This window comes from Thermothelomyces thermophilus, chromosome 5 (assembly GCF_000226095.1).
Source record: "Thermothelomyces thermophilus ATCC 42464 chromosome 5, complete sequence".
Lineage (NCBI taxonomy): Eukaryota > Fungi > Ascomycota > Sordariomycetes > Sordariales > Chaetomiaceae > Thermothelomyces > Thermothelomyces thermophilus.
In genome coordinates, this window is record NC_016476.1 from 4,135,399 (window position 1) to 4,160,292 (window position 24,894).

Genomic DNA, 24,894 nt, shown 5'->3' on the forward strand with positions numbered 1-24,894 from the left:
TTTCCCGTCGCTCTACACTATGTCCGAACATCATCGTGGGCGCTAGCGGGGCTAAAAGAACACAATCCAACGTCAGAGATCGCACCGATGGCATGTAGCGTGCTTGGCAGGTGTTTGACACCGGAACAGCTTTGAGACGGTCTGTCCCTAGCCGTAAGCTACAGAGAGTATTGTAGGGAGTAGTATATAGCCTTGGGTTCGAACTTGAGACTTCTACCAAGTACGGACGTACGGAGTAGTTAGAGCTCGAATGCACGGGTTCAGAGAGCGGTGCCGGGTTCCTGGCCCTTCTTTCAGGCACACTAAACCCCTGCCCCTGTGGCACAGACCAGACAAGCTTTTCGCCAATCGATTTGCCGCGCTTGGCTGACGAAGCCGCAACCCACACACACTCCAATCGTTACCCGTTTGGGCGTTGGCTTGCTCCCTCCTTCTGCACTGCCGCATCGTATCTGCCTCACTGCCAATGCTTCCCGATTCCCTTTTCCCTTTGGGTTCGACTAACTGCACAGCGACCTTAGTCTCGCTTCGATCTCCCCAATCGCTCCTCCGCTCCACCAGGCGCCTCGGCAGCTGTGTTGATGAGCGAACGCCTGCTTGATGGCCACCGTGAGGGACGGCGACGACATCGAGATGATGACCCGTCGGCAATCACAGAAGCTGCACGAGATCGAAACTGACTACCAGCCAGTCAACTGGAAAAGGCTGTTTCTGGCGCCTAAATACCTTGGTATGGACATTGCATCCCCTCGATTAATTATCCAAGGGACACAGCCGCTAATGCCCAACTCCGACAGCATGCTGGATCGTCGCGCTTATTGCCCTCGTCTTGACTATCATCATAACCATCAAGCATGATCAAGTGGTTGCCGTATGCCAGAATCCACAAACCCTTGCGAAATTGCGGCGAGATTCAGCACGCGCTGACGATGGGCTCTGACAGACCCTTCGACCCTGGTCCGAGAAAGTGCGCGATCTCCCAGCCGGCTGGCTCATACCGATTGCCATCCTGGTTATCATCTCCTTCCCTCCTCTTTTTGGGCACGAAATAATAGCCCTTCTCTGTGGCGTGGTATACGGCTTATGGATCGGGTTCGGGATTGTGGCGGCGGGAACATTTCTGGGCGAACGTATGGACCAGTCCTTCCTACGACCCAACGTCAGTCCGGATCGCGATTCTCACACAGCCGCAGTGTGCACCTGGTTCGCCTTTAGGTACATGTTCCGCCGCAAAGCCGAGAAGCTCGAGCGGACGAACCTCAACTACGGCGCGCTTGCCCGCCTGACCCGTGATGGCGGCTTCTGGGTATGGCTGCGACGTGTTCCACTCTCTCACCCCATTTGACTCTTCCCCATGCCCGCTAACGGCTCCAACTCTTTACCTTCCCCAGATCGTCCTTGTCATCCGCTTCTCCGCCATCCCCTCCCATTTCTCCACTGCCGTCTTCTCCACATGCGGCGTGAACTTCTGGTCTTACGCCTTCGCCACCTTCGTCACCCTCCCGAAACAGATCTTTCTCGTCTACCTCGGCGTGCTGCTGCTACAGGACAAGCCCGACAACTCGGCCAAGAACATTGTCTTTGCCATCGCCTTTGCCGTCACTGTCGTCATGGCCGTTTACATTGCTTACAAGATGCGCAAGGTTAAGAAGGTGCTCCTGGCGGAGCAGGCGGAGCGGCGGAAGGCCCGGCTCAGGGAGGACGACGCGTCAGCGGAGGAGGGCATTGGACTGGAAGTGCAGCAGTGGCCGGCAGAGGCACGGCCGCTAGGCGCCGGTCGGTACGAAGTCGTCGCGCAGGACGAGGCGGATATCGGGTTGGCTGAGACCGTGGGAACTCACGATAGGCGTTCCGGTGCACCGCCACATTATCGACCCGAGTTTCAGTACCGGGGCGCCGGAGGAGGAGAAGATATCGGAAAGGAACCCGTAAGGGAGCGAACGTGGGTATGAAGCAGTGCAATGAGAAAACACTTCTATCAACGAACGGGGAGGGTTTTTTTTCCCCACCCGTTTTACTGAAGACGCAGAGCTCGTTGGGTTGGGTTGATATGGAGTTTGGCATCGGTCATCACCGACATTCTCAGAGAGGTCGGCGCATTCCCGTCGGCAATCCCGCCAAGAGACATGTTAACTAACGATAGTACAGCGACGAAAGGGGCGAAGCATATCAACCTAACGTCCGGACGCGACTAGAGAGAAGAGTAAAAGTCTTCAAACCCTGAGGTCGAGGTTCTCAAGATTGGGCTCCGCACCCAGGTTGCCGACTTTCTAACTCAGTAACACAGACCGACCACAACACGATACGCCTCGCCAGCTCTCAGGTTCGCCGAATCTTGCGATACCGGAACCCCTCATATCTTCGCCGCATCCTTATAATTCTGGGTGAAATCGTACCGCACCTCCATCGGGCCCATCAGCAATTCTTTCAGAAAAGCCTCGTCCGTCTCGCCCTTCTTCAACATCTGCATAAACTCGTCCCTCTCGAACCTCGTGGCGGGGTCCTTGTCCGACACCCTCCTGAAGTTCTCGGACGAGACCGGGTTGATGATGGTCTTCCACTTCTCTATCCGCTTCTCCGAGTACAGATCCAGGATTGACTCGTCCGCCTTGCCGTCCCAGATTCCCGCAAGGCAATCGTACAGCCCGCCGACGTCCACAAAGCCGCCGGTTATGCCAAGTCCACCCCAGGGATTGCATAGGTGGGCCGCGTCGGCTGCCAAGAGCACCCTGCCAACACGGAACTTGGGGGCGCACCGCTGGTGCATCTTGTAGGGGGAGAAGTTGATGACTTTGTATTCGTCGGGCTTAGGGTGGCCGGGGAGGATGGTCTCGAATTTCCAGGGCAGGCGTTCTCGGTATTCTTCGCGGGAGAGACCCGGTGTCTCGCCATACGTGATGCGATAGAGGCCATCGCGGGTTATCCTAGCCGCCATCTGCGGTTCTGTCAGCTGTCTGGCCCGGTCGACCGTACGCCGGAAGGCAAGTACGCATGGGAAGGAGGAGGGGTGGTGGTGATAAAAGTCGGGCTGCTCACAAAGAAGTGTTCCGGGTGGATGATGAAATTGGCATCCTGCCAGCCGAACTTCTCCGCAAAGGGGTAGTACGTCTGAATGTCACCGTCAGCCGCCGTTGTTACGCAGAGACCCCAGCGTTCACACTCACGTTGGTAGCAATAATCTGCGCATCCCACGTGAACCCAGGGAACTCGTCTCCAAACAGCGACTTGCGCACCGTGCTATTCGCGCCGTCGCAACCGACCACATAATCGCCCCTGACCACCTTCTTCCCGCCCCTGCCGCCGGCGACCTCGACCTCGCACCAGGCCCCGTCGGCGTCCTGGCCGACGCTGACAACCCTGTGCTCCCACTCGATCAGGCCGCCGTACCGGCCCGTCACCTCCTCGAGCATCAGCGCGTCCAGCTCCTGCAGCGCGAGGCAGTGCGTCCGCAGGTCGGTGCCGCGGCCGTCGACGTCGCTCAGCACCCGGCGAGCGTCGAAGCCGGCGATGTAAGCGTGGTCCCTGTCGGCGGGGGCGCGCCAGCACATGGTGTCGAGGACCATGCCGCGCTCGCGGATGCGCTCGGCGATGCCCGCGCGCAGGAACTCGGGGATCGCGGGCGCGCCGTAGTGCGCCGCCCGCGGCTGCTGGTCCAGCTCCGCCGCCGCCTCGAGAATGTGCACGGGGATGCCCTTCTTGGAGAGCAGCAGGGCCAGCAGCAGCCCCGCCGGGCCCGCGCCCACTATGATGACCTGGGTGAGGCGTGGGCGGAAGAGACGAAATGGGTCAGCGAGGGCGAGTCTCTCCTCTCTCCAACCTCCGGAATCAATCGGCAGCGGCTGACTCACCTTTGAAAAGGGGCGCTTAGGGGCTGGGTCGCTCATTGTGTCTCTTTGTCTCCCTGTTCTTGTCGTTGTCTTCTTTCTTGGCTCTGTGCAAGAGGACTTGAGGGTGTCGGTGGACGAGGTTGTTCAACCGCTTCTTACTTTGAGAGGAACTAGCCAAGAGACAAGAGGCACATCCACACCGTCTCAGGGGTTGGCCGTGAGAGAGGTCAACCGTTGGGATGCCGCGCAGACTTATGCTTCATCCGCCCTTCCCCCCTCCCCCCCCCTTTTTTTTTTGGGCTGCTCTCCCGCACCCACGGGCCGGGGAACATATGGGGGAAAGGAGGGGGGCACCCAGGTCGGAGGCATGGCATTGTACCGGGGAGAGATGAACTGATGCATGCAGGCACCCAGTGTCCACGTGTTGTGTATGCAGGGAGACGGAACTTTGGCCTAGCAAGGAGGAGTCGGGGAAGTTGATTTATTGCCGTCGACCCCACCATAACATCTAATAACCGGGCGTCTGGTTTGCGGAAGGAGAAGGACAAGCTCCAACATTGCCCAAGGTGCGGATCGTGCGGGGAAAGTTGGGGTTCTGGTTGCTCTGGCAGTGTTACCCGGGTAAATCGAGTGTTGTCGGGCACTCCAACTCCGGTTCACAACGGCCGTTGCCGTTGGAGAGACTTGTCTTTTTCCAGACAGCGTGAACTCATCCAAACTTGTTTTCCATGGGTTGCAACTTTGGGCATTTGGGGAGATAATCTACGCCACGCACGAGAATACCTACTTAATACTAATTTATTCATTAACCTGACTAGATGCGAACGGCAAAATTCACGATGTAAATAAATGCAGCAAGGGGCGTGGAGTGGTTCGAGCATGACTCGCCGGACAAGTTGTTTGGGGGAAGGGGGGGGGACGAAGTCGAGCCTTGCTCTTCCTCCAGAAGTGTCCGAAGGAGCTGGCGCTTGCAGGACATCTTGACTAATGCTTACCGGTGGCACAAATTAGCAGGACATAATTACATGAATCGTACCCCAACCAGCAACAAGAGGCTACTTAGCACAAAGTCTACCCTGAAGGTGAAGTGACCTGCTCCGTCCCCGATGACTTGGCAATAGACTACTAGTTGATAAGCGTTCAAGTAGTCGGCGTGTGTTTAATTAGGTGTCTCTTCTGCCGATAGAGGCGGAGCACGCGTTAATTACTGCCTTTGGTACCACAGAGAATATCAAGACAGGGACGGAGAGGAAGAACAGTTACCTCTCGGTAGTACAATAATCATAAGGGGACCAGTTCATAAATGTTAAGAAACAGAAGAAGCGTCGAAGGTTGAGGGGAAGCGAAGCAGAGGATTGGCAGATTGGGAGAACCGGGGATTCTGAAGCTGGTGATACTCTGGCATCAAGACGTATTTCGTCACCCATTAATGAATACAGACCTGGGGTCAGTTGAGAAACGGAAAAGGCTAGAGAACGCGCTTGACAAGCACGGCATATACTGAGGATATCGTTCACATGATGCTCCGCTCTCCTATCATGCTGGTAGTCGCAGACTAGGAACACGGGAAGGAACACGGGAGTTGTTAATCAGGATAACCGATAATCACTGTAGACGTGGGCTCGATAAAACGACGCCAGTCAGTCCATTCCCATCGGTGCTTTTTTCTAGACCTTGTGTCGTCACCTTCCTAGGTTGTTGACGACACTGGCTACCATAACAGCGACCTCGCGTTCCCAATGTTTCCCGCCTTCCTTCGTCTCACTTGCCCTCGAGGTCCCCTTGGCGGCTGCGGCCACCGCGCTGGGCAGCTGACTGCCTCTGGCCACGCACTCTCTAATGGCGTCGCCCACGCTCTGCCGGTTGGTCCTCAGCGTCCGCGCGGAGACTCCCCCCTTAGCGATGATCTCCTGCACCCTCGGCGCGAGACTGCTGGCCATGGTTCTCCAGTAGTAGCTCGCCAACGACCCGGTCTCGAGGTACGTCAGCAGCGGTTGCAGCATGTTTCCCCCGACCTGCGCCGCCTGCTTGGCCGGCACGCCCGGATGCGCCGGCGGCTTGGTTCCCTCCAAGACGGCCTCCAGCGCCACGACGTTCTGGCACCGCGCGCTTACCTCGGCCAACGTCTTTTCCAGGCTCGGCAACGTCGCAAGCGCCCGCGACAGCCCCGCGATGCTGCTCTGCAGCGCCAACCTCAGATAGCCCTCGAGCGCCTGCAGCATCAACGAAGGCACCCAGCGCTCCCCACTCTTGGTCGGCGCCGGCGTCAGCAGCCACAGCGCCACGAGCGCCGACACCGTTCGCGCCTTGGTTTCCTCCAATTGCGCAAACGTCGCGGCAGACATGGACAGGGAGGAGGAGGAGGAGGAGGAGGAGGTAGAAGAAGAGACGCCGCCCATCATCGAGAACTCCCTCACCACCCGCTCGGCCGTCTCGCGCACCGCCCGCTCGATCGGGCCCACCACGCCTTCCCGCAACGTCCGCACCACCCCGACGCGGTCCAGGCCGTACCCCTCGGCCCCCGGCGTTCCAGCGCCCGCAAACACCTCCCGCAGCGCGAGCAGCGTGTGCGCGCACCGCACCAGCGCGCGATGGTCCTCCCGGCTGCTGCCACCGCCGGCCCTCCCGGGGCCAGAGGCAGTCGCACTTGTCGTCGTCATCGTTGTTGTTATTGTTGTTGTTGATGATGATGATGATGATGATGATGTGCTGCTAGAAGCAGCAGGGGCGGTGCCGATCAGCTCGGCATGCTGGGCCTCGAGGCGGCGGCCGAGTTGCAGGCAGCGGCTGACGGCGCGGGCGAGACGGAGAGTGTCCCACAGGCGGGAAGCGACGGCGCGGACCTGGTCTGCCTCGGCATGCTTCTGGGTGACCTCGCGGTCGAGCTGGGCGTAGCTGTCGTTGAGGGCGGTGATCTGGGTTTGCAACTGGGTGAGGATGTGGTTGCTCGCTTCCGCATTGTCCTGGGTGTACTGGAGGAGGGGTAGGGCGGAGCGGGTGGTGAGCGAGTCAATGTGCGAGTCGATCTCTTGGATGTCGAAGAGCACGCGCGAGAGCGGGGTGGAGAGGTCCAGGGGCGTGTCGGACGGGTTGTTGGTTGCGAGGACGAGCGTGTTGGCGAAGGAGGCGGGGGTGAAGGAGGGATCGAGGAAGGTCTCGTAGTCAATGTATGACGGCTCGCTGTCGTCGAGCGTGGCGGGGCCGGTCGGCGTTGTTTGCGTGCTCATCCTGGCGGTTGCGAGCTTGTTGCCGTCGTTCTTCGCGGCGACCGAGGACGCTGGTCAGGGTTGTCCTGCCGGTTTGCTGCTTGCTGGCGCCAAGAACCCGCCGCGCGCTGAGGCCAAATTGTCGGGACGCGACCCTGAAGGCTCGGAAGGCCGGGCGTTGGTCTGGCCAGGTGCAATCCGCAGTGGATCCCTGCTTGCCGCCCGGCATAGTTATAGTGTAGTGTACGGAGTACGGATCCGTACTGTACGTACTGCCCCGCGGGACCCGCAGGTTACCGCGATTGTGCGCTGAGAGCCCTGCTGCACCGCTGGTCAGTGAGGTCATCACAGTCACGAACACAGTACTGTGTACGTTGATGACGTTTTGCTCGGGAGAAATCTCACTCTCCGCTTACTCCATGTTGTCGATAGAATAACTTGACATTGGGGTTATCACTTCCCAGTGTTCGGATTGTACAAATGAATTGGCGTCCTTTGACCCCGATTATTGAATGACGATAGGGCATCCCAGAAAAGAAGGAAAGAAATATTGTGACAATTCGACGTCTTGTCCGGACCTGGGGTGGAATTTAAAAATTGGATGTGAAGTCGAGTGTTCTTTAGTAGTAAAAGTATAACTACCAATTACATGGTAGGTACAGTGCAGCTTGCGGCGCCTTGCATTTGGCCACTCCCCACTTGAGCGATTAAACTTTCCGGAAGGAGCGGAAGGCTCGGCAGGAGAGCTCGCCGCCGCGCCGAACAAATGGTTTGCAAGTAAGCGCCGCGCGCCACCCCCGGACTCGATCTCGTCTTTTGCGGCAGCCGAAGAAGATCCGGGCACTTCTTCTTACCTGTCGAGATCGATCGTCAGAGCCGCGTCCCGGTCCTCGAAATGCCCTAAGCTTTGGCTGCGACGGCTTGCGCCAATGCGGTTGCTCGATTGCTCAATCGCTCAATCGCTTTATTCCTTCCTTCGCTTTCTCGACCGCCCAGTTCTCTCGTACGCAGCGCCGTTTCCTCCCCGGCTTCTTACGTCCCACGGCCGCTGTTCACTACCGCTGCTGTCCACCTCCCAAGATGTCTTTATTAGAAGCCCGCGAAGCCCTCAGCTTTCCGCCAGGCAATTCCGGCAATCTCACCGATACCGTGATCGACAACGTCCACTTCAATCTCACAACCCTCGAGCACTGGAATTACACTTACTTCTCGAACGGGACCCTGTCCAACGGCTCGTGGTGTTTTCTTACCTTCCCCCCCTACACGCCCGCCTACGTCTTCCCGAACGGCACCTTCCTCAACGCGACAAAATGCTGGTCCCCCACCGAGTCCATCAGGGAGCGCGGCGGCGTTGCCATTGGTTATGCCGTTCTGTTCGGCATCACCCTTATCCTGACGCTGGTCAACCTCCATAAACACGGAAGGCTCCACCTCCCGGCAGAGAAGCGCTTCTACCCCATCGGACGAAGATGGCAGTGGTACTGGGCCTCCTTCGTGTGCGCCACTGCCATGGTCAGTCTCTTCGTCTCGATCGACGTCGACCGCTATTATCTCCCCGAGTTGCCAGTCATCCTCACCACCTTCTTCTGGTATCTGATGCAGATGGGCACTGTCGCCCTTGTCTGGGAAGCTGTGCGGCACTGGGGAAGCTGGATGGAGCGCCAGTTTATCGATCCGGACCCCTTTACTCTGCGGCAGGACGACAGGCGGGCCAGGGTAGAGCTCTACCTGCCGTTGCTCTTCTACCTCTTCCTCTGGCTGGTACGCTCCGCATGCCCAATCTCTTCCGCCCGTAAGCTCACCCAGATCTCTCGCAGAACTTCTTCATGATTGTTCCGCGGAAATGGTCGGCCATCCAGCATCAACGCTCCCCCGAACAGACTCTCCTAGAAGCTGCACCGAGCGCTACCGATTCCCGGTTCAAGGCCGGGGCTTTCATGCTCGTCGGCTGCTGGTTGGTCACTGTGTTCTCCCTGCGGCACTCGATTAAATATTATTGCCCTCAGAACCGTGGCATCTTCAACCGCATCATAGGATTTGTCCGTTACACACCTCTCCGTTTCGCTCTCATCATACCCTTAGCCGCCGCTCTCATCGCCTACCAAATCCTAGTGGCCTTCCGCTTCGAGTACGGCCCCGTCAAGGTTGGTGGCAACGACGCAGCCATCTTCGTAGGCGGATACACCCCTTCCTTCCTCATCCTCGTGGTGCAAATCGTGTTTGGGCTCATCAACCCAAACGAAGACCGAGAGCTGCAGCGCCAGCGCCGCGAACGGAACCAAGTGCTCAACAGAGAAATGGGCATTGTTCCTAAACCGTCGTGGTGGCGCCGCGTCAACGGCGAATATATGGATCCCAACGAGGGCATGCGCGAACGCCTGATGCGCAATGTCCGCGAAGTCCACGGCACCAAGCCGGCCGCGTCAGCCACGGTGAGCGGCGCCGACGCTCAGCATGAAGGGCTCGGTGTGCCTCTCGACATGACCCCCATCTCTTCCCCACCACTCGCATCCCCCAGGGTGACCCGCCCTCCAATGCAGCCATACACCGGAAGATCGGAGAGAAGACGGGAGGAGCGCACAGCGGAACTTGCCGCCGGCCTTCTCTACCCCATAGCGGCGCAGAATTCAGCTGCCACCGCCGCCCGCAGGCGCGAAGAGTTGATGAAGGACGGCCCACCCCCTTCTTACACCGAAACGGTCAGGGGCGCCCAGCCCACCCCCAATAGCGCGCCAAATGTAACGAGGACCTTGACCGGCCAATCGTCGTTGGGCTCGACTAACCAGCCGCCACAGCAGATCAGGAGTATGTTGGATGTGTGAGACGAATAAGAGGGTCATAGAACAGAAGGAACCTCTTTACACAGTCCTCTTTTTTTTAGAAAAAAAAAGGCGGCATGCCTGCTTCCTGGTTCAGTAGCAGGACCCCGGGCGCGTAAAGGATGTATGCCATGCTGCCGCCTAGCCATTGAAGGGGCCACCGTCCCAGTCCGTCAAGGAGCATGTTGTCCTTGAACAGACTGCATAGCTGGGGCTCTCGAGTTTGTGTGCCGCGCTGCAACCTACTCAGCTACATTTCGAGGCCGACGTGGCGCCGTAGGGTATGCGAATCAGAAACACGCCCTTGCTTGCTTGTTGGCGAACCCGGCCGAGGGAGGCGAGTCCAGCGACCCCACGGACTGGGCGTTGGCCTTTTAAGAGGCAACGCATAACATCAGCCGTGTAGTTTCGCAGCATAATGTTTTGGATATCTCGTCATTTTGTATAGCTCTTGTAATTATTAGACGTGGGATCACTGCTGATTAACACATTGGCGTTTACTCCGCGGATCGGTACACTGGGCGCACTATCCTTCTCAGGAAACAGATAAAGATTCTCAAATGCTCTGCTTGACAAGATTTCTAAGAAAGGCAAGAGAAGTCTGGAAAATGTGACCTACCATGCAAGCTAAAGAGATATTAACTCCAATATTACAGCGGCTACAGAGTTTCAACCGAAAGGAGAGTCCAAGCGTGTGCAAAACATGCAGCACTAACCGCCCCCGAGTTTCGCTGAAAGAAGACACATTCAAGATACACAAGATCAACGCGTCTGAATTGAACGGTCATTTGAAGTATGACTGGATGTTGGAAGCTAATCCCAGAACAGAGGTTTGTTCGTGTTCTCAACTCTTCCATGCCAAGTGTCGCCCCATCACCCAACTATGCACCGACCCAAGCACCCCTGAAAAGCAAACCCAAGAATGCAAGATCCCATAACCCCCCGCTAACCAACCGTCTGAAAAAAACATATCGAGCCGCCCCGCCGAGTTGAGAGTTGGGTATCCCTATGGCCTGGTTCCATTCTGTCGTTTCGTCGTCATAAAATATGAGATGAGCGAGGAGGTAGAAAAACAACTAGATGATAAACGTCGTTGCATCACAGGTTCAAGATAGACTCGGAAACATCACAAGACGAGAAATTGCGACAAAGGAAAATTAACAAGGAAAACAAAACCGATCTAAATCAACTCCGACCAAAAGTAGCCTGTCCCAGCCTGCACGTTTCGAAAAGGGAGAGAAAATGCAAAGAGCGTCGAGGCTCGTGGTGATATCATATGCCAGCGAATGATCGCATATCCTGAGAGGAAATCAACCGGGCGCAGAGTGTGGAGCATCTCGGGCGCCGCTGAACTCACGGGAGGTACCCGTATGTTTGATCATAATCCTGATGCAGCAACGGCGCAAACCACAAGCATTTCAATAAGCGGTTGCGGCGTTGTTCTGGCCGGTGGCAACGGCGACAAGTGCCTCCAGGCGCCTCATAGATTCTGGTTCACCTCCTTGATTCGGAGATCGCTCAGGAATCTGTTCCATCCGTTCGACCCGCTCTACTCGCTCAGTTCGCTCCATCGGGGAGCCCGGTTGATGCTGGTGGATGACAGGCTGTTGATCGCGAACTGGGAAGCCCTGGAAGGAGCTGACGTTAGGGTGAACGATACGGTCGACGTGGGAACGGCCTTCATGTATCGTTTCACCCGTAGGATAGCTGGAGACTGGACCGTTATACCATCCATGCCGCCTAGACTCGCGCGGTGTGTTAAAGGAAGGCGCCGACACAGTGTGTTGGTGCCGAGGTCCGAAAATGTTTGGAGGTGTCGTCGGTGCCACCGGAGGGTGCACCGCCGGTGAGGGCTTGACCTCGGGTTCGAACCTCACCCGGGTCTGTTCAGCCCGGGCATGGAGCGCCTGGTTCGCCTCGCTAGCCCAAGCACCTGCGCCATCTCTTGGCGGCGTATTGATATCTAATCTGTTCAACCCACGATCTAAGCTCGAATCCCACTGGGACGCGCGACTCCGCTGGTCTTCTGTGCCGGTCCCGCCGGCTTGGAATCCCGCGGGCGGCCTGGAGATCCCCGAATCAATCATCATCGGGGAGGGGTTTCGTGGGGGTGGTGCAAGTCGTGTGAACTCGTCAAAAGATTCGATGCCGGGAAGGCGCAATGGCTGTCCTTGTTGTTGGCCCCCAGTGTTGGGAGGGGGGAGAGTGACGGTGTCTGGAGGGAACTGTGACGGAGTGATGACCTGACTCAGCCTGCTTGCCCCATTGTAATCGCGTGTATCGGGGTGCCATGTTCGTCTGCGCCATGCCTCGTCCGCCGCCGATGACGTGGAGTCTCGGCGGGACCAAGTCGCTGTCGATGTTGTGGGTGAAGCCAGAAGACTGCTCTGCGATGGCGAGAATGCGCCCGAGTTGGACGAGTTCAACATCGAGGGGCCAAGGATCGGAGCCCTCACACCGGCACCGTGAGGCGACTGGAAAGGATTGCCACCGGAGGGGACGCTCAGGCGGCGGCCGGGCGTTCTAGAGCCGGGGGTGTACATGCTGTGTGCTCGTGAGTGAGATGACCCGGGTAACATGACTGGTCCCCATCGGGGGCTGTTTTGGCCCGTAGAGAAAGTAGCTGAAGTGGGAGTGCTGAAGTCTCCCGGTGAAGGTGCTCTGTAGTATTGGCCGTCGGGGCCACGATACGATTCAAGCGACATTCGAGACCGGGGATCTGCCATGACAAGAGGTGGCGGCCTCCGCCGAGCATCGCTCACGCTGTAGCCCGAAGCGATTGAGCTGACACTGGTGATGCTAGAAGTCGATAGTGACTTTGAATGACCTCGCCCGCCGGGTCCGACACTGCCCGCTGTTGAGGCCCTGGTCCTACCTGGTTGGCGCACCCTGTCGGTCCTGATCTGTCTCTGGAACCGTGTTCCGGTAGCCGCGAGCGAGTCGATCGGGATATCTTCGTTTACGTGCACGGTCTGGGCATGCTGTCGCAGGTTATCAAGTCGGGAGAAGCGTCGGGAGCAGTGACATTGGAAAGGGCGTTCCCCGGTGTGTTTTCTAAAGAAACAAGCATCGCCGTCAGCGTCAGTCCAGCGTTGTCTTCCGGGGGAGCTGGGCGTTACCTGATATGCCGCGCTAAATGCTCACTCCTGGTGAAGCTTAGATTACAAGGCGGATAGTCAGTGCAGTAGAACCGCTGTGACTTCTTCTTCTTGGATTTTGTGCCATCTCCGTTCACACTTTCGTCTTCCGAGGCAGGAGCGTCATCGGCGGCATGCGCATCCCCGTCAGATTCCTCCATGTCCACATTATCAGGATCTTTGGACGCCTTCGGGGGCTGTGTCTGTTCCTTTTTTGGGGCGGTTGTCCCGGGCTCGGGCACTTGTACCGACTCTGGAAAGGGCGACGTCGGAAGGGGCTTCTGAGATGCCAAGGCACCGGTGCCGAAGCTCGCGCGAGTGGGCATTGTGGACTCATCTAAGCGGTTCGTCGTTTGGGTCGGCGCGGTGGTTGGTCGTGGCGTCATTGGTGACGTCGATAGAGTGTCCCTAGCGGCTTCTCCCGTCGCCAGCGGACTGTTAACTGGGCGAAATGCTGCAGCCATCGTCGAGAGCCTATGCGCGCGCGATGTTTGAAAGAACCGTGGGGTTGCTGCAACGGGGTCGAGAGGCGACTAGATATGGGTGGGCGCCTGGCGAGGCTGAGACGGCCAAACCCGCTGCAGGGGTAAATGCGGGGGGTTGTGTTTGGGAATGATTGCGACGACGGTAGAGGGGGCAAATTTTGGAAGGTCGGACGCAGAGGAGGGATCAAGTCCGAGGATGCAAAACGGAATCTGGGCGCCGAGAGCAACTCATTCGCCGTGTCCTAGCCGCAACGGCAAGGCGCGCGAGGATTGCAGGAGCGGGCTGGCAAAGTGTTTGTCGCACGGTTGGGCTGCTGTGAAAAAGAAAAAAAGATGGCGAGGCCGGATGGAGCCAAAGGTTCCAGGTTCCGGTTCCCGGTGGGGATTACTGGGGCGGGCGGACAGGGACAGGCCGTACTGTGAGGGAAGTCGATCGCCAGCAAACGCATTCCACGCTGGTTGCCGTCGAGAGATGATGCGCCAAGCAAGGAAAAAAAAACGTCACACGAAGGAAGGAAGTTAACAAAAGTCTGGCCGAAGGTGTCGGGTCCCCTCTTCGGGTTTGGCAGGCAGTAAGGGAGCGTGCGCTGTGGCAAGGTGTGCGGCGAGACGCAGGGGATGCTATGCGATTGCCCGAGATATGGGTGTCGACAGCGTCTGATCCCGTCAGCCGGGAGCCGCAGCAGCCGAGCTACCCTCCTGCTCACTGGCACACGACGTTAACGGCCAACCAAGGCGCTCTCGGGCCCGCGATCTCAGGGCAGTTGCCGTTTGCAGATTGTGTGCGGACAGTCAAGTAGTTACAGATTACTTCGCAGCAGTGCGCGGGTTCCTAGGACCCGACTGTGTGTGAATGAATTCGAGTCAGACCCACGATTCCGGCCAGAGGGAGGTACGAGTATGGAATCTTGGCAAGGAGAAACTCGTGGAATAGCTCCTGCTGTCAAGCATCCTTTTGAATGACCCAAGCCTCCGGCGAGGAAAGAGTACTCTGTAAATCCATGGAGTAATGGGGGAGGAAAGAGGGGCAGAAAGAGCTCCAAGATGGGTTTAGCGGCCCTGGAGGTTGGGCTTTCCCCGCCACAAAATACACTACTGTGTAGGTCCTTGTTTCCAGGTTTACCCACTTCAAACAGCAGCCTAAGCCAGCTCGGCTGGGGTTCAGTGGCTTGACGGGCTTTGGCTTTGAAGGGGAGGCTGAAAGGCAAGAGCAGCTCCAACGGAGGTGTGATGCGTTTTGTTACGCCGAGTGCGGTAATAGTTGCACAATCCAAGAGTCGTCTGAGTCAGACGAGACAGGGTCACGGTGTGTTGGGTGCCCCGAAAACCGCGCCAATTCGGCTACGTAGCGGCGTAGTGCGGCCCGGTTTGTGTGGCCTAGACGCTTCTCCGTCCGTCTCTTCTGCTCCCCCTGCGCTCCCAGTCCCACCGGTTTCTCGCGCAGCTGCCGGGTACCTGGCGTGCTGGCTTCTGAATGCAGCTGCACCTGCCGGGTACCTGAAAGTCGCCCCTTTTAGTGGGGACCACAACCGAGTACTCAAAGGGCACGGCAAGTCGATCCGGCTGTGCCGTTGGGTTGCGGATCGACTCACTCAACTCTCAACAACGAGACTGCGGGGTCGAGTGCGACAAAATGCTGCTTCATCGCAAGACAGGCGCGTGCGCGTCTACAAAAAAGAAGAGACATTCAACGGTACTGTCTTGCATCGTGGTGCGGTGTGGCGTTGGGGCTAAATACCGTTTGCTTTCTCTTCACCCTGGAACGCGCCTGTCTAACAAATGAGAGGCCAGATGCTCACAGTGAGACGGACATCCAAATATCGGATCGAACTGATCAGCGGCGGTGTCGGCGAGGTTGGGTGTCATGGCCAGGTCTTTTGAGCGACCAACAGCCAGCGCATTGCGTCATCATGGATGATGGAGACCCACGGGCCCACCTGGGACGCTGACCTTACCCATGAGAAGCATGCTGATTACACACAGACAAGCCCAGGTACTTTGAGTTAGCAGATTGCGTCGGTACAAGCCGGCACGAAAGCATACCCCCCAGATGCTTTGCACATACCAGAAGTTTCGGGCATCTGTGAGGTTTGAAGCCGATGTTACTGCTACACAACGGACTACGGTGTGCGGTAGACGAGGAAATGGAATGGGTGTATGTATGTACTTGGGTAAGTTGAAGGCAGAGAGCTGCCCAGATGTGCGGTGGGCCTGGATTCTGCGACATGCATGGCCGAGGGGGCAGTGTCGCGGCCAGGTGACGAGGGCACACGGACCTGTCAGATGCGCCGTTCACGATGTTGTGTAGTGTTGCAGGCAAGACCCAAGCCCAAGATCGAATATAAAACCACGACGTGGCCGGATGCACTACAGGGCGGTCTGTAGGGGGCCAGCACCTTGTGGGCCCGACAGCTTCACGTCTTACCTAGATTTGCACTCGAACATCTTGTCAGGGCCTCCGCCGTGGTAGTTGATTCAGGGTTGTCCGCTCCGACATCTACGAACCAGTTTTGGTTCTTTGCCGTGGTCACACTCTCGATCAATACTGAACGCGACCGCCGTGGCTAGCGGTGTATTGCTTAGCAAGCAAGAACACAGGGCGTGCCCTTAGGCCTAGGAAATGCCCAGGAAATGTCCGAGTTTCACCTTCCCGGACCACCGCCAGTCGGCAAACGGAACAAGGCTGTGCGTCACGTCCGATAAAAACCAGCACCGAAGCACCGGCGGCGCCATATATTATCATTATTAACAACCAAATCCCTTTGCCTCTAATCTCCAAACGGACCTTCCTCCATCTTCCCGGGCTTCCTAATCAGGCAAGTCTTTGGTATTATTGTCAAGATAGCCATACACACACGTTTATGATCCCTATTTTACCACCCCATCCTTTGTCCCTGCTACGTGTTGAGTCTCCTTGCTGGGCATTTGACAGGACTCGAACTTTTGCTCCATTCCTGCAAGGCGCAGGCACAATTCTGTGTTGCAGGTGGTGTGGGGTGGCATCTTGATGGCACGTGCCTTCTCGGGATGTAGCGAAGCCAGTGCTGCCGCCTATTAATAAGCAGAGCTAGCCCTACGCACTGCTGTCCCACTTCAGACCCTGCCTACTGGTGCCGGCGTCATTCCACACAGGTCGCACTTCTAACGACGAGGACTTCACAGGCCAGCCACAGACTCATTTCCACATCGTCACAATGGAGAAACGCTCAGGATCACCACTTCTGTGGCCATGTGTTAGACACCTGATCAGAGACTAAAGGTTTCCCCATTCAAAGCCACTCGCCTCGAAAATGGTTGGTCTAATTTGTTTACACCAACCAGGGGCATGGATGCGGGTCATTTCCGTCCGCACCGAGAGACCGATGCATACCCACCAGGATTGGAGCACTTGAAAGAGCCGTAAGCCGAGAATGATTACCCATTCGGCGTGCCATTATATCTCTAGTTGGGCAGTCCAAGGAAATCAACATTTGAGTAACTCTTGATTTGACAATGGGCTATCTCTGCCCAGATACTCTAAATCGAAGGCTTAGACTGGTCTTAATAGTGAGCATGTTCCGCATGGCCAGATCAATGATGCCTTGATGGTTGCAAGGGAGCTTCATCACCTTCCAGTTCTCGGCCATCACATTTCAGCATCCACACCAAAGCCGACGAGTAAGGTGAGGCGGTTTCCAAGGCGCTATGGAGGCTAGGTATGTTTATTAATAACGCAGGTGGTGCCAGGCACCTGCGAGTCAGCGTCTCACCGCCTTCCCAGCCCTAATTATTCCTAACTTCAGGCTTCAAGATTCAGTTTGAGTCGCTGGCATAGACAGGTGGCTCTGTCCGCTACATGTCAAGCTAGATACCTCGCTTAGGTTTAGGCACTGTAAGGAGGCGAAGTCAGTGACCACCCTCAGCCGGTGGCCCTTCCCTCCCTGGTCCCTTGGTCCGCCACCATTCAATGACCTTCAAAAGAGCGCGCCTTCTTCTCTCGATCTGCGCCCGGCGCTCCCCGGACTTCACCGCGTCCTCGCCAGTGAACCGCTCCAGCGTCATATGTGCCATGATGCGGGCGAGCATGGGATCGTTCCGCCATCCCCCGCCGTTCCTTTCATCACCAACCTCTTGTTTTCCCTTCCCCTTCCGCTCCTGTTTTTCTTGCACCTTCTCCTCTGCCCGCCGCGTGATAGCGTACGGGGATTCGGCAGCTGCCGTCGTCGCCGCCTCCCCGCGGAGGTGGACACGCGCGTACACATGCCAATAGTTTTCGAAGCCGTCGGCGCCGTGCCGCGACCAGAGAGTCGGCCGCGTGTGCCGCAGGTACTTGTATAGGGCGCGCACGTGGTCGGGCCGCAGCTCGGCGCCCAGCGCGTGCACCACAGTGATCGAGTCGCAGGCGTGCGTAGGGCGGTAGATGTGGAGGAGCGGTGCGGCGTCGGTGGTGTCACTTCCCCTTCCTCCTGGTGGCCGTAGTGAGGGCGCTGATGCCTGTTGGACGTCTCTGTCTTCGCCCGTGTAGGGGTCGGCGTCGGCTTTCGTTGCTGCTTCTAACATTGCCCTGTTTGCGGAGTCGTGGCTGGGGAAGTCTATCGACCAGAGGAGGTCCGCCAGAGGCCAGCGGGTGGCGCGAGGCATGTTGCCGCGAAAGGGCGGGTTTATGTCCATCGAATAGTGGATCAGCCATGGCAGGCCAACGGCAAAAGCTCCCAGCATGGCTTGGAGGGGATTTGGCCAGGTGGGGAGGCCCACAAAGTAGAAACTGAGATTATCACCTCGGGGGTTCTGAAAGGTGAGCACCCCTCTTGGTATCTTGCTCGCAATCAGGGGGGCGGCTGGGTCAATCTCCGTCCAGAGGTTTTTAAGGCTGTAGCCTGGGTTGTTGAGGTCCAGGACGTGAACGCAATGAAAGGCATTGCTTCCGGCAAACATGGAACTGGAGGGAATGGGGTTCAGCTGCGAGTAGGCGGTGTAGTCAAGAATTGCGCTGAGGTCGCGGCGGCTCAGGTCGAGGACCCTCATGGATGTGCCGCGTTCCTTGACTTTCCACTTCCATACCATCTCGCCTACCGAGCACGAGTCGTTGCCTTCGTTTTGCATGTCATTTCCCTTTCCATGATCGGTCTCCCACAGTGATCTGAAACGGTTGTGCTTCTAGCGCAACATGTCCAGCTCTCTCCAGATCTCGTGTTGGGTCATGCCCGCCTCGGCCCCGCTCACTGCGACGTCTGGCTGGTTCGGACCGACTTTAACATAGTCGCTCACGTCATATCCGTACGAGAAGAAGATGACAGGTCCTGGCCACAGTACCTTATGGCCCGGCCCTAATATGTCTGTCAGCGCTTGGTTGCGCCATTTGGTGTCGACGACCGAATCCGGGTCCATCATCGTAGGAGAGAAGCCTGCCGCATCGAGAAAGCATCTGAGTCACTACGTGTTCCGAGCAAACATTCAGTTGACACGAAGAGCAACTTACCAATAGCGATGCCATGCCCGAGCTTGTTTAGAAGGTCATTGTCCTCCATGGCGGGATTTATAACGGCGAGCTCGAGCTAAGAGCAGCCGATGCCGGGATAGCCAAAACAGTCTTTAAACGAAGGATGGTCGATAACAATGTGGTCATCCCTGATCTCTGCCCAGACGAGATCGAGGCTGGGTGCTTCCGAGTGCATCACGGCCGCGCGTCGATGGTTGGGACTGGGGCGAGAGTTGAGCGGAGTTTTCTGAAAGATGGAGCACTGTGTTTTAGGGGCAAGGAAAGGGTACTTCTGGCACTTTTCACTGCAAAAGAAACCTTCTCCGCAGTTACAACGGATCTTGGACTCGTCTGTATCCTTCCCGCACACGATACAGTTGTTCTTCCATCGCGAGGTCTTGACGCCCCAAACGTGGAGTTGGTGAATTGCTTCGGTCTTCTCAATGGCGACGTCGGAAATGTCGATCCTGAGCGGCATGATGGGAGAATCAGGTTCGTGGCGCTGGCATTCAAAAATGTGATTTTCTGGTATGGTACAAAACTCATAATAGGGTAAGCGAAACTTTCATTATTCTCGGTCGTGGCAGATTGAGGACAAAGGACTTCAACACTGTGGTTGCTAAATGTTTGGCGTTGCCCTCGGGAAAGTTAATTGAAAAGTGGAGGAAAGGATACTGCCAGTGTCAAAACGCTCACTGCGAGAGAAGGAGAGCTAAGGTCGCTCTTACCCCTAAACTGCCCGCACGATGGGGATAGAGCTAGTTCTCGACGCTGCTAAGATTCAAGTAAGCACCTACCATTTCCGTACAGATGTTGGATAATTGCCTGAAACGAGAATTAGCGATTGAAATGAATCCTCATATCTCAGGCATGTAGTTCGCAAAACTCAACTTGAAAACCAACGCGCCTTCCATCGCTACCATGGACCATGGAGGCGACCATCTCACTCTCTAACCCGGCCCTGTCAACTTGTCATTCTACTATAGTTGTGCTCCAGCTCACATCAAGTCGGTTTAACTTTCCCCGGTTAATGCAAGCCCCTATCCTGAGAACATGAACGTTCGTGGGCGATCAAACGTTTCCAAGTTGTCTTTGCGACCACGCTGCCTAAGCATATTTGCCAGAAACGAGCCACGAAAGTGAATCGAACAATAACGTTCCTCACTATCCGCCGATGGACTTGACAGTGGAAGTTGACCCCTTAATTGTTCGATGCGAATCTGGCAGGCAAGATCCGAGACGATATCGGTCACGGCGACCTATTACACCAGGATGCGCTTTCTGACGGAGCGATCGGCAACAGACAAGATTGGAGAACCAAAAATGGCTATTCTGTATCCCTTCGAAAACGGGCCATAAAATGGAGTATTCAATTGATCTGTGATGATGTTGGCGGTCATCTCACATTCCTCGGATTGCTTCGGTTTCCAACTGCCTCGTTGCCCCCGTTCAATTCTCTCACGGCCTGGAGTCGTCGCTGTTGACCAGCTCATTATCCAGAATCAAAGAAAATGGTCCGCCTTACCGCCGCGGCGTTGCTGGTTTGTAGGACTTCTTCTTCCTGCTCGTATCGAACAGGCACCGACTCTGGATGCCGTCAACCTCACAGTCGCCCTCTCCTCCATGTCCATCACTCCAAACAACGCCGGCGCCAGGAACGTCGGTGCGGCTAACGGCCAACAGTTTATCACGAGCGGGTGCGTAAACGACGCCGACTGCAGCTCGCAGTGTTGCGCCGATGCGAACGGCGTGGGCGTCTGCTCGGCCGAGGCTGCTCAGTTCCAGAACGGCAAGAACGGCTGTGGCTTTGTCGACCCCGATGCCGAGGCGACCGTTGCCGTGGCAAAGGCGCAGGTCGAGAGACAGGGGTTCTAATCGACAAGTATTGGGATGAAGAGATGCGGAGCCTTGGAACCAGACAGCAGAGGACACAGAGGAAAAAGGAGGTTCCTGACAACCCTCCCTGCTCATCTTCCCAGCAACAACATAACACACTTCCCTGCCTGGGCTTGGAGTGCGGATCCTCATTCTCGACCACCTGGTCTCTGGGTTCTATCTTGCAGCCTTCTTCACTTAGCATTCTCAATGGACAACAGCTCTGTCTCTATCCTCGCGACAACGTTTAAGTCGCCCTCTTCTGTCTCGTACGTCGACGGGGTCCGTCCAGCCCGGTGTGCCGCCGCCCCCGAAATCGAGGACCCAAGCATTGTCGTCAACGTCGATAGCAACATTGTCGGGCTTTGCATCCCCCCAGACAACACCATGGCGATGGAGTTCCTTGACGGTATGCTCGATTTGTATCGCCCACTTTTTCCCTAACGACAGAGAAGGTATTGCACCTTCAAGCTGGCCAGTGAGAATGGAACGCAAGCTCGGGTACTTGGTAGGTATCTTGGCAATAATGAAGCCGGCAATGCCACAGCCAGTCGAGCAACGCTAAGTAGTAAGGCGTTACTCCAGACACCTCATTTATAGTGCCAAAGGGCGGGAAGAGGAGGAAGGATAAGTCAAGAAACGGGCATTCGGCCACTGACAGGACATCTTATTTTCCACTCTAACAAGTACGCCTCCGCTACTTCACTTCTTGATTTCCATCATTCATAAACCAATCCATCCACCTATCCGCAATTTCGGGAAAGCCGTCCTGCCCTAATCGTCCCTGAAGCCGCCTCCTCCAATCCTGTCTCGACTCGTCGTCGTCGCCATGGAGATCCAATCCGCTTGAAACGCGGACTTTTGTCCTTATCCATTCCCGAGGAACAAACCCAGCCATTTCCCAATCAACCACACCGAAAGATCTCTCTCCAGGATCTATTATTATATTCCCGGGCCCTAGATCGCAATGGTAAAAGACGAACTGGGAACAATCCATCCCGAAATTGGCGCAGTTTCTGAGGAGATTTTGGGGACTCATGTCTTCGATGCCGTGTAGAGGAGTGAGATAGAGATCTGACAGATTCCGCCCGTCGACACCATGAATGCCATCGCCTGTCCAAGCTGCCAGCTCCGTGCAGATGCCCGCGATCCGTGAGACGTAGTACTCCTTCGTGCTCTCGTCCATCGAAGGCCAGGCCTCAGCAAGGGTCTTGCCAGGTATACGGCTCTGGATGATGAAGTAACGGTCCTTGCTCTGCACATGGTGAATGACGTTCGGGACGGCAAAGCTGAGCTGTCCAAGCGGGCATTTGTTGTGGAGATGATCCAACGTAACGTGCTCCCACGTCATATTCGGATCCGAGTATTTCTTGGCTTTGCAGATGGCATCGCCAACCCTCCAAACCGCCGACACGCCGCCCGCATCATAAAGTTTCTGGATGTGGCTGTCCGCTGGCAACGGTCGACACGGAGGCAGAGGGCTGGGCGGCTCGGAAACGACGTAGTAAAGTCCGTTCCCATCCCCCCAGGATGGGCGGTCAGGCGGAGGCGAGGCCTGCCGTGTAAGGAGGATCCGGTCCCCAAAGAGCCAGGAGTTCTCATCGATTTGTTGGAGCGACTGGTTAACAGGATGGTCGAGGTGCATTGTCCGTCGCGTGCGTGGATGAAGCAAAGCATAGACAAAGTACGGTAGCTAGAAGAGAAAAGCTATGAGTGACGAGTGGTCTTTGGAGAATGATATAGGCTCTCTTTTTGAGGAAGTCGTGAGGGGCACTTCGGTTTTAACTAGACGACCCGAAATTCGCTGGCGTGCCGCTGGCGGATTTTTGACCTCCCCTGGAGACTGTTTCCCGCACTGGCCAGCAGCCCACGTTCGACCCAGACAAGTTAGTCACGCAAGAATGGCCTGTGTGTGTGCCGTACCCTGCTGTCATGCAGCCGGGCCCCCGACCGCCCGCCTTTCACCGCGGATTCCCACCACCAGGTCTCTTAGTTGCCCCTCTCCCTGCAACAGGTCAACTATCGCAGCGCCGCTATGGAGAAGCATGGTATTATCTGACACCTTTTTCTTTTTGACAAACAGTAAGGGAGAGAGGGAGAAGGGGGTTTGTTATTAGGAGGGAGAGGAGGAGGTAGAACATAGGAAGGATGGCGGTCGACATTGGAGAAGATGGAGAGACTCAAGTCGGGTGGTTTTTGATGGCAAATATCGGGTGATCTATGATTAAATTAATGCAGCGCTCTGGACAACGCAAATATGTTTAGCACAAGTAAGTCAAATCAACGCAATTCTAACGTAAATACGACCCCCTGTCAAGCAAATACACAGGAATACTTAAGTATATTTATACTTGCCAAGACCTGTATAATAGCTGACTGTCCTAACAACAATTCTATATGACTGTAAGATGCCCTTAACCGCCATAATAGCCACAGCAAACCCTGCCCTATATAGCCATCCCTGACGTCTATCCTGCAACATCCAATGCCCTGCTATCCTGGTCTATCTTCAATGCTCTGCTATCGCAGCTAGACTAGACATGTTCCATCTCGGTCCCGGCCGAGTCGCTCTCGGTCTGCGGCCGTTTCTCGTCCTCGGGGGCCACATAACTGTGCGACATCTGCGGGAAGAAGATGCCCGGCGCAAACACGGCCAGCAAGGCGCTCGCGATCAGGACCATGAAGGACTCGAGCACGATGAACGAGGGCTCGTCCTGCATAATGTGGTTGCCCCAGCCACCGGCCATCTCGGCGATACGGTAGATACATCGGATCAGCAGGGTGGTGTAAGCGATCCCGATGGCCCACAAGAACATGCGGAACTTCCTAGTTGCCCAGAGGGCTGCGCCAGCCCGGTGCTCGGGCGCCACAGCGCCGCTCTTGAAGGACCGGCCGGTCCGGAACAGGTAGTCGGCCCCGAGGGCGCCGAAAGCAGCCAGGACGACTACCTGGAGCACGATGCCGGCCATGATGGTTCTGTTGCCGTGCTGGAGAAGATCGTACTTGTCTCGCCCGGCGGACGCAGCAATGCCGCCGCCGATGGCCTGGATGACAAGGCAGGAGACATCGGCGGGGACGAAGAACAAGGGGTACAGGCGTGGCTTGACGCGGCTGAGGGAGCGGTTGAGGGCGAGCACGGCGTGCTTCAGAGTAAAATATAGGCCGACGCAGATGAGGGTGGGCCCGAGGATGATGGCGACAATTTGCAGCTTGAACGCCCCGTCGTTCCAGGGGTTCTTGGACAAAAGGATACGGCCAATGTAGCCTGCGGAGGTTAGATACGCAAAGCTACACGTTTTTTCTGGCGGGGGTGCCGGTGTGAAGGAGGAAGGGAGACCTTACCGGCGAACTCTAGAATGCATCCGGCCCCGACGGCGAGAGAGTAACCCCAGGTCCTCTTCCAGACGCCAATGACAATGGTGACCAATGCGGCCAAACCATATGCGATGGCGAGAAAGATGTTGACGCCCTCATTAGGATAGTAGCCGAGTGTCGTGGCTTGAACGGGGCAGAGTTGTGACACCTCATGGCAGGTATCGTAGGTAGGGCGCCACCCAGGCGGAGGCGTTTGTGTCGACATAGCCCCGGTGATATCAGACCAGACAGCGGGAAAATCGGAGGGTCGGGATCAGACGGGACGGCCGTCGCGATCTGGCCCGGCCAATGGAAACCCAAATAAGGTTTGGATTTTGAGAGCGGAGATGAGACGGCGAGTTGAGTGACTAAACCCAAAAGAGAGAGAGAGAGAGAGAGAGAGCCGCCGATTCTCCGGGTCAAACTCGCCTTCAAGCGAAAAAGAAAATATCTACTGGAAAAATGAGAGACCGGGTGATTTGGATGAAACTCCCAAGACGAACAGGCAGAAAAGAGTGTGATGCCTTCGACGGAAGAAAGGAAATCGCATTAGACTGGTACGGCCTTGGGCGTAAGCAAGCCCGGCCTATCCGGGCTGTGCAAAAAGGATCCATTAATTATTATTCAGCGTCGCAGTCCGTTTCTCGAACCTGTGGATTTCTGGGAACTTTTTGAACCGAGAGCGAGCCGGGGAGGCGCGTAGTGTACTGGGCTATCTCCGACATCCAGGTGG

At 56.5% G+C, this 24,894-nt stretch overlaps 9 protein-coding genes across 9 annotated transcripts; 3 read left to right on the forward strand and 6 right to left on the reverse strand.

Annotated features, from left to right (window-relative positions):
- Positions 1-447: 447 nt before the first annotated feature.
- MYCTH_2309592 (uncharacterized protein) lies at positions 448-2,182 on the forward strand. Its single transcript, XM_003665598.1, has 6 exons — positions 448-730; positions 798-871; positions 944-1,130; positions 1,194-1,306; positions 1,392-2,090; positions 2,149-2,182. The coding sequence occupies exons 1-5, from the start codon at positions 601-603 to the stop codon at positions 1,950-1,952; spliced, it is 1,065 nt and encodes a 354-aa protein (XP_003665646.1). The 5' UTR covers positions 448-600; the 3' UTR covers positions 1,953-2,090; positions 2,149-2,182.
- On the reverse strand, positions 2,134-3,969 carry MYCTH_2309596 (uncharacterized protein). Its single transcript, XM_003665599.1, has 3 exons — positions 3,165-3,969; positions 3,037-3,108; positions 2,134-2,935 (listed from the first exon to the last, which is right to left on the reverse strand). Exons 1-3 carry the CDS (start codon positions 3,882-3,884, stop codon positions 2,354-2,356), a joined length of 1,374 nt encoding a protein of 457 aa, XP_003665647.1. The 5' UTR covers positions 3,885-3,969; the 3' UTR covers positions 2,134-2,353.
- Positions 3,970-5,109: 1,140 nt separating this feature from the next.
- MYCTH_2309598 (uncharacterized protein) lies at positions 5,110-7,259 on the reverse strand. Its single transcript, XM_003665600.1, has one exon. It carries the CDS (start codon positions 7,052-7,054, stop codon positions 5,510-5,512), a length of 1,545 nt encoding a protein of 514 aa, XP_003665648.1. The 5' UTR covers positions 7,055-7,259; the 3' UTR covers positions 5,110-5,509.
- A 480-nt stretch (positions 7,260-7,739) lies between these two features.
- MYCTH_2309599 (uncharacterized protein) lies at positions 7,740-9,945 on the forward strand. The gene is made up of 3 exons (XM_003665601.1): positions 7,740-8,794; positions 8,851-9,771; positions 9,829-9,945. Exons 1-3 carry the CDS (start codon positions 8,114-8,116, stop codon positions 9,853-9,855), a joined length of 1,629 nt encoding a protein of 542 aa, XP_003665649.1. The 5' UTR covers positions 7,740-8,113; the 3' UTR covers positions 9,856-9,945.
- Positions 9,946-11,030: 1,085 nt separating this feature from the next.
- Positions 11,031-13,584, reverse strand: MYCTH_2309600 (uncharacterized protein). Its single transcript, XM_003665602.1, has 2 exons — positions 12,972-13,584; positions 11,031-12,906 (listed from the first exon to the last, which is right to left on the reverse strand). The coding sequence occupies exons 1-2, from the start codon at positions 13,313-13,315 to the stop codon at positions 11,271-11,273; spliced, it is 1,980 nt and encodes a 659-aa protein (XP_003665650.1). The 5' UTR covers positions 13,316-13,584; the 3' UTR covers positions 11,031-11,270.
- Positions 13,585-17,359: 3,775 nt separating this feature from the next.
- On the reverse strand, positions 17,360-19,410 carry MYCTH_2112484 (uncharacterized protein; the record flags this gene model as incomplete). Its single annotated transcript, XM_003665603.1, has 5 exons — positions 17,360-18,610; positions 18,677-18,858; positions 18,933-19,008; positions 19,069-19,179; positions 19,303-19,410. 5 exons carry the CDS (start codon positions 19,408-19,410, stop codon positions 17,360-17,362), a joined length of 1,728 nt encoding a protein of 575 aa, XP_003665651.1.
- Positions 19,411-20,443: 1,033 nt separating this feature from the next.
- Positions 20,444-20,807, forward strand: MYCTH_55985 (uncharacterized protein; the record flags this gene model as incomplete). Its single annotated transcript, XM_003665604.1, has 2 exons — positions 20,444-20,477; positions 20,542-20,807. The coding sequence occupies 2 exons, from the start codon at positions 20,444-20,446 to the stop codon at positions 20,805-20,807; spliced, it is 300 nt and encodes a 99-aa protein (XP_003665652.1).
- Positions 20,808-21,504: 697 nt separating this feature from the next.
- On the reverse strand, positions 21,505-22,452 carry MYCTH_2120439 (uncharacterized protein; the record flags this gene model as incomplete). Its single annotated transcript, XM_003665605.1, has 1 exon — positions 21,505-22,452. The coding sequence occupies one exon, from the start codon at positions 22,450-22,452 to the stop codon at positions 21,505-21,507; it is 948 nt and encodes a 315-aa protein (XP_003665653.1).
- Positions 22,453-23,237: 785 nt separating this feature from the next.
- On the reverse strand, positions 23,238-24,655 carry MYCTH_70142 (RTA1 like protein). Its single transcript, XM_003665606.1, has 2 exons — positions 24,150-24,655; positions 23,238-24,072 (listed from the first exon to the last, which is right to left on the reverse strand). Exons 1-2 carry the CDS (start codon positions 24,385-24,387, stop codon positions 23,342-23,344), a joined length of 969 nt encoding a protein of 322 aa, XP_003665654.1. The 5' UTR covers positions 24,388-24,655; the 3' UTR covers positions 23,238-23,341.
- Positions 24,656-24,894: the final 239 nt, after the last annotated feature.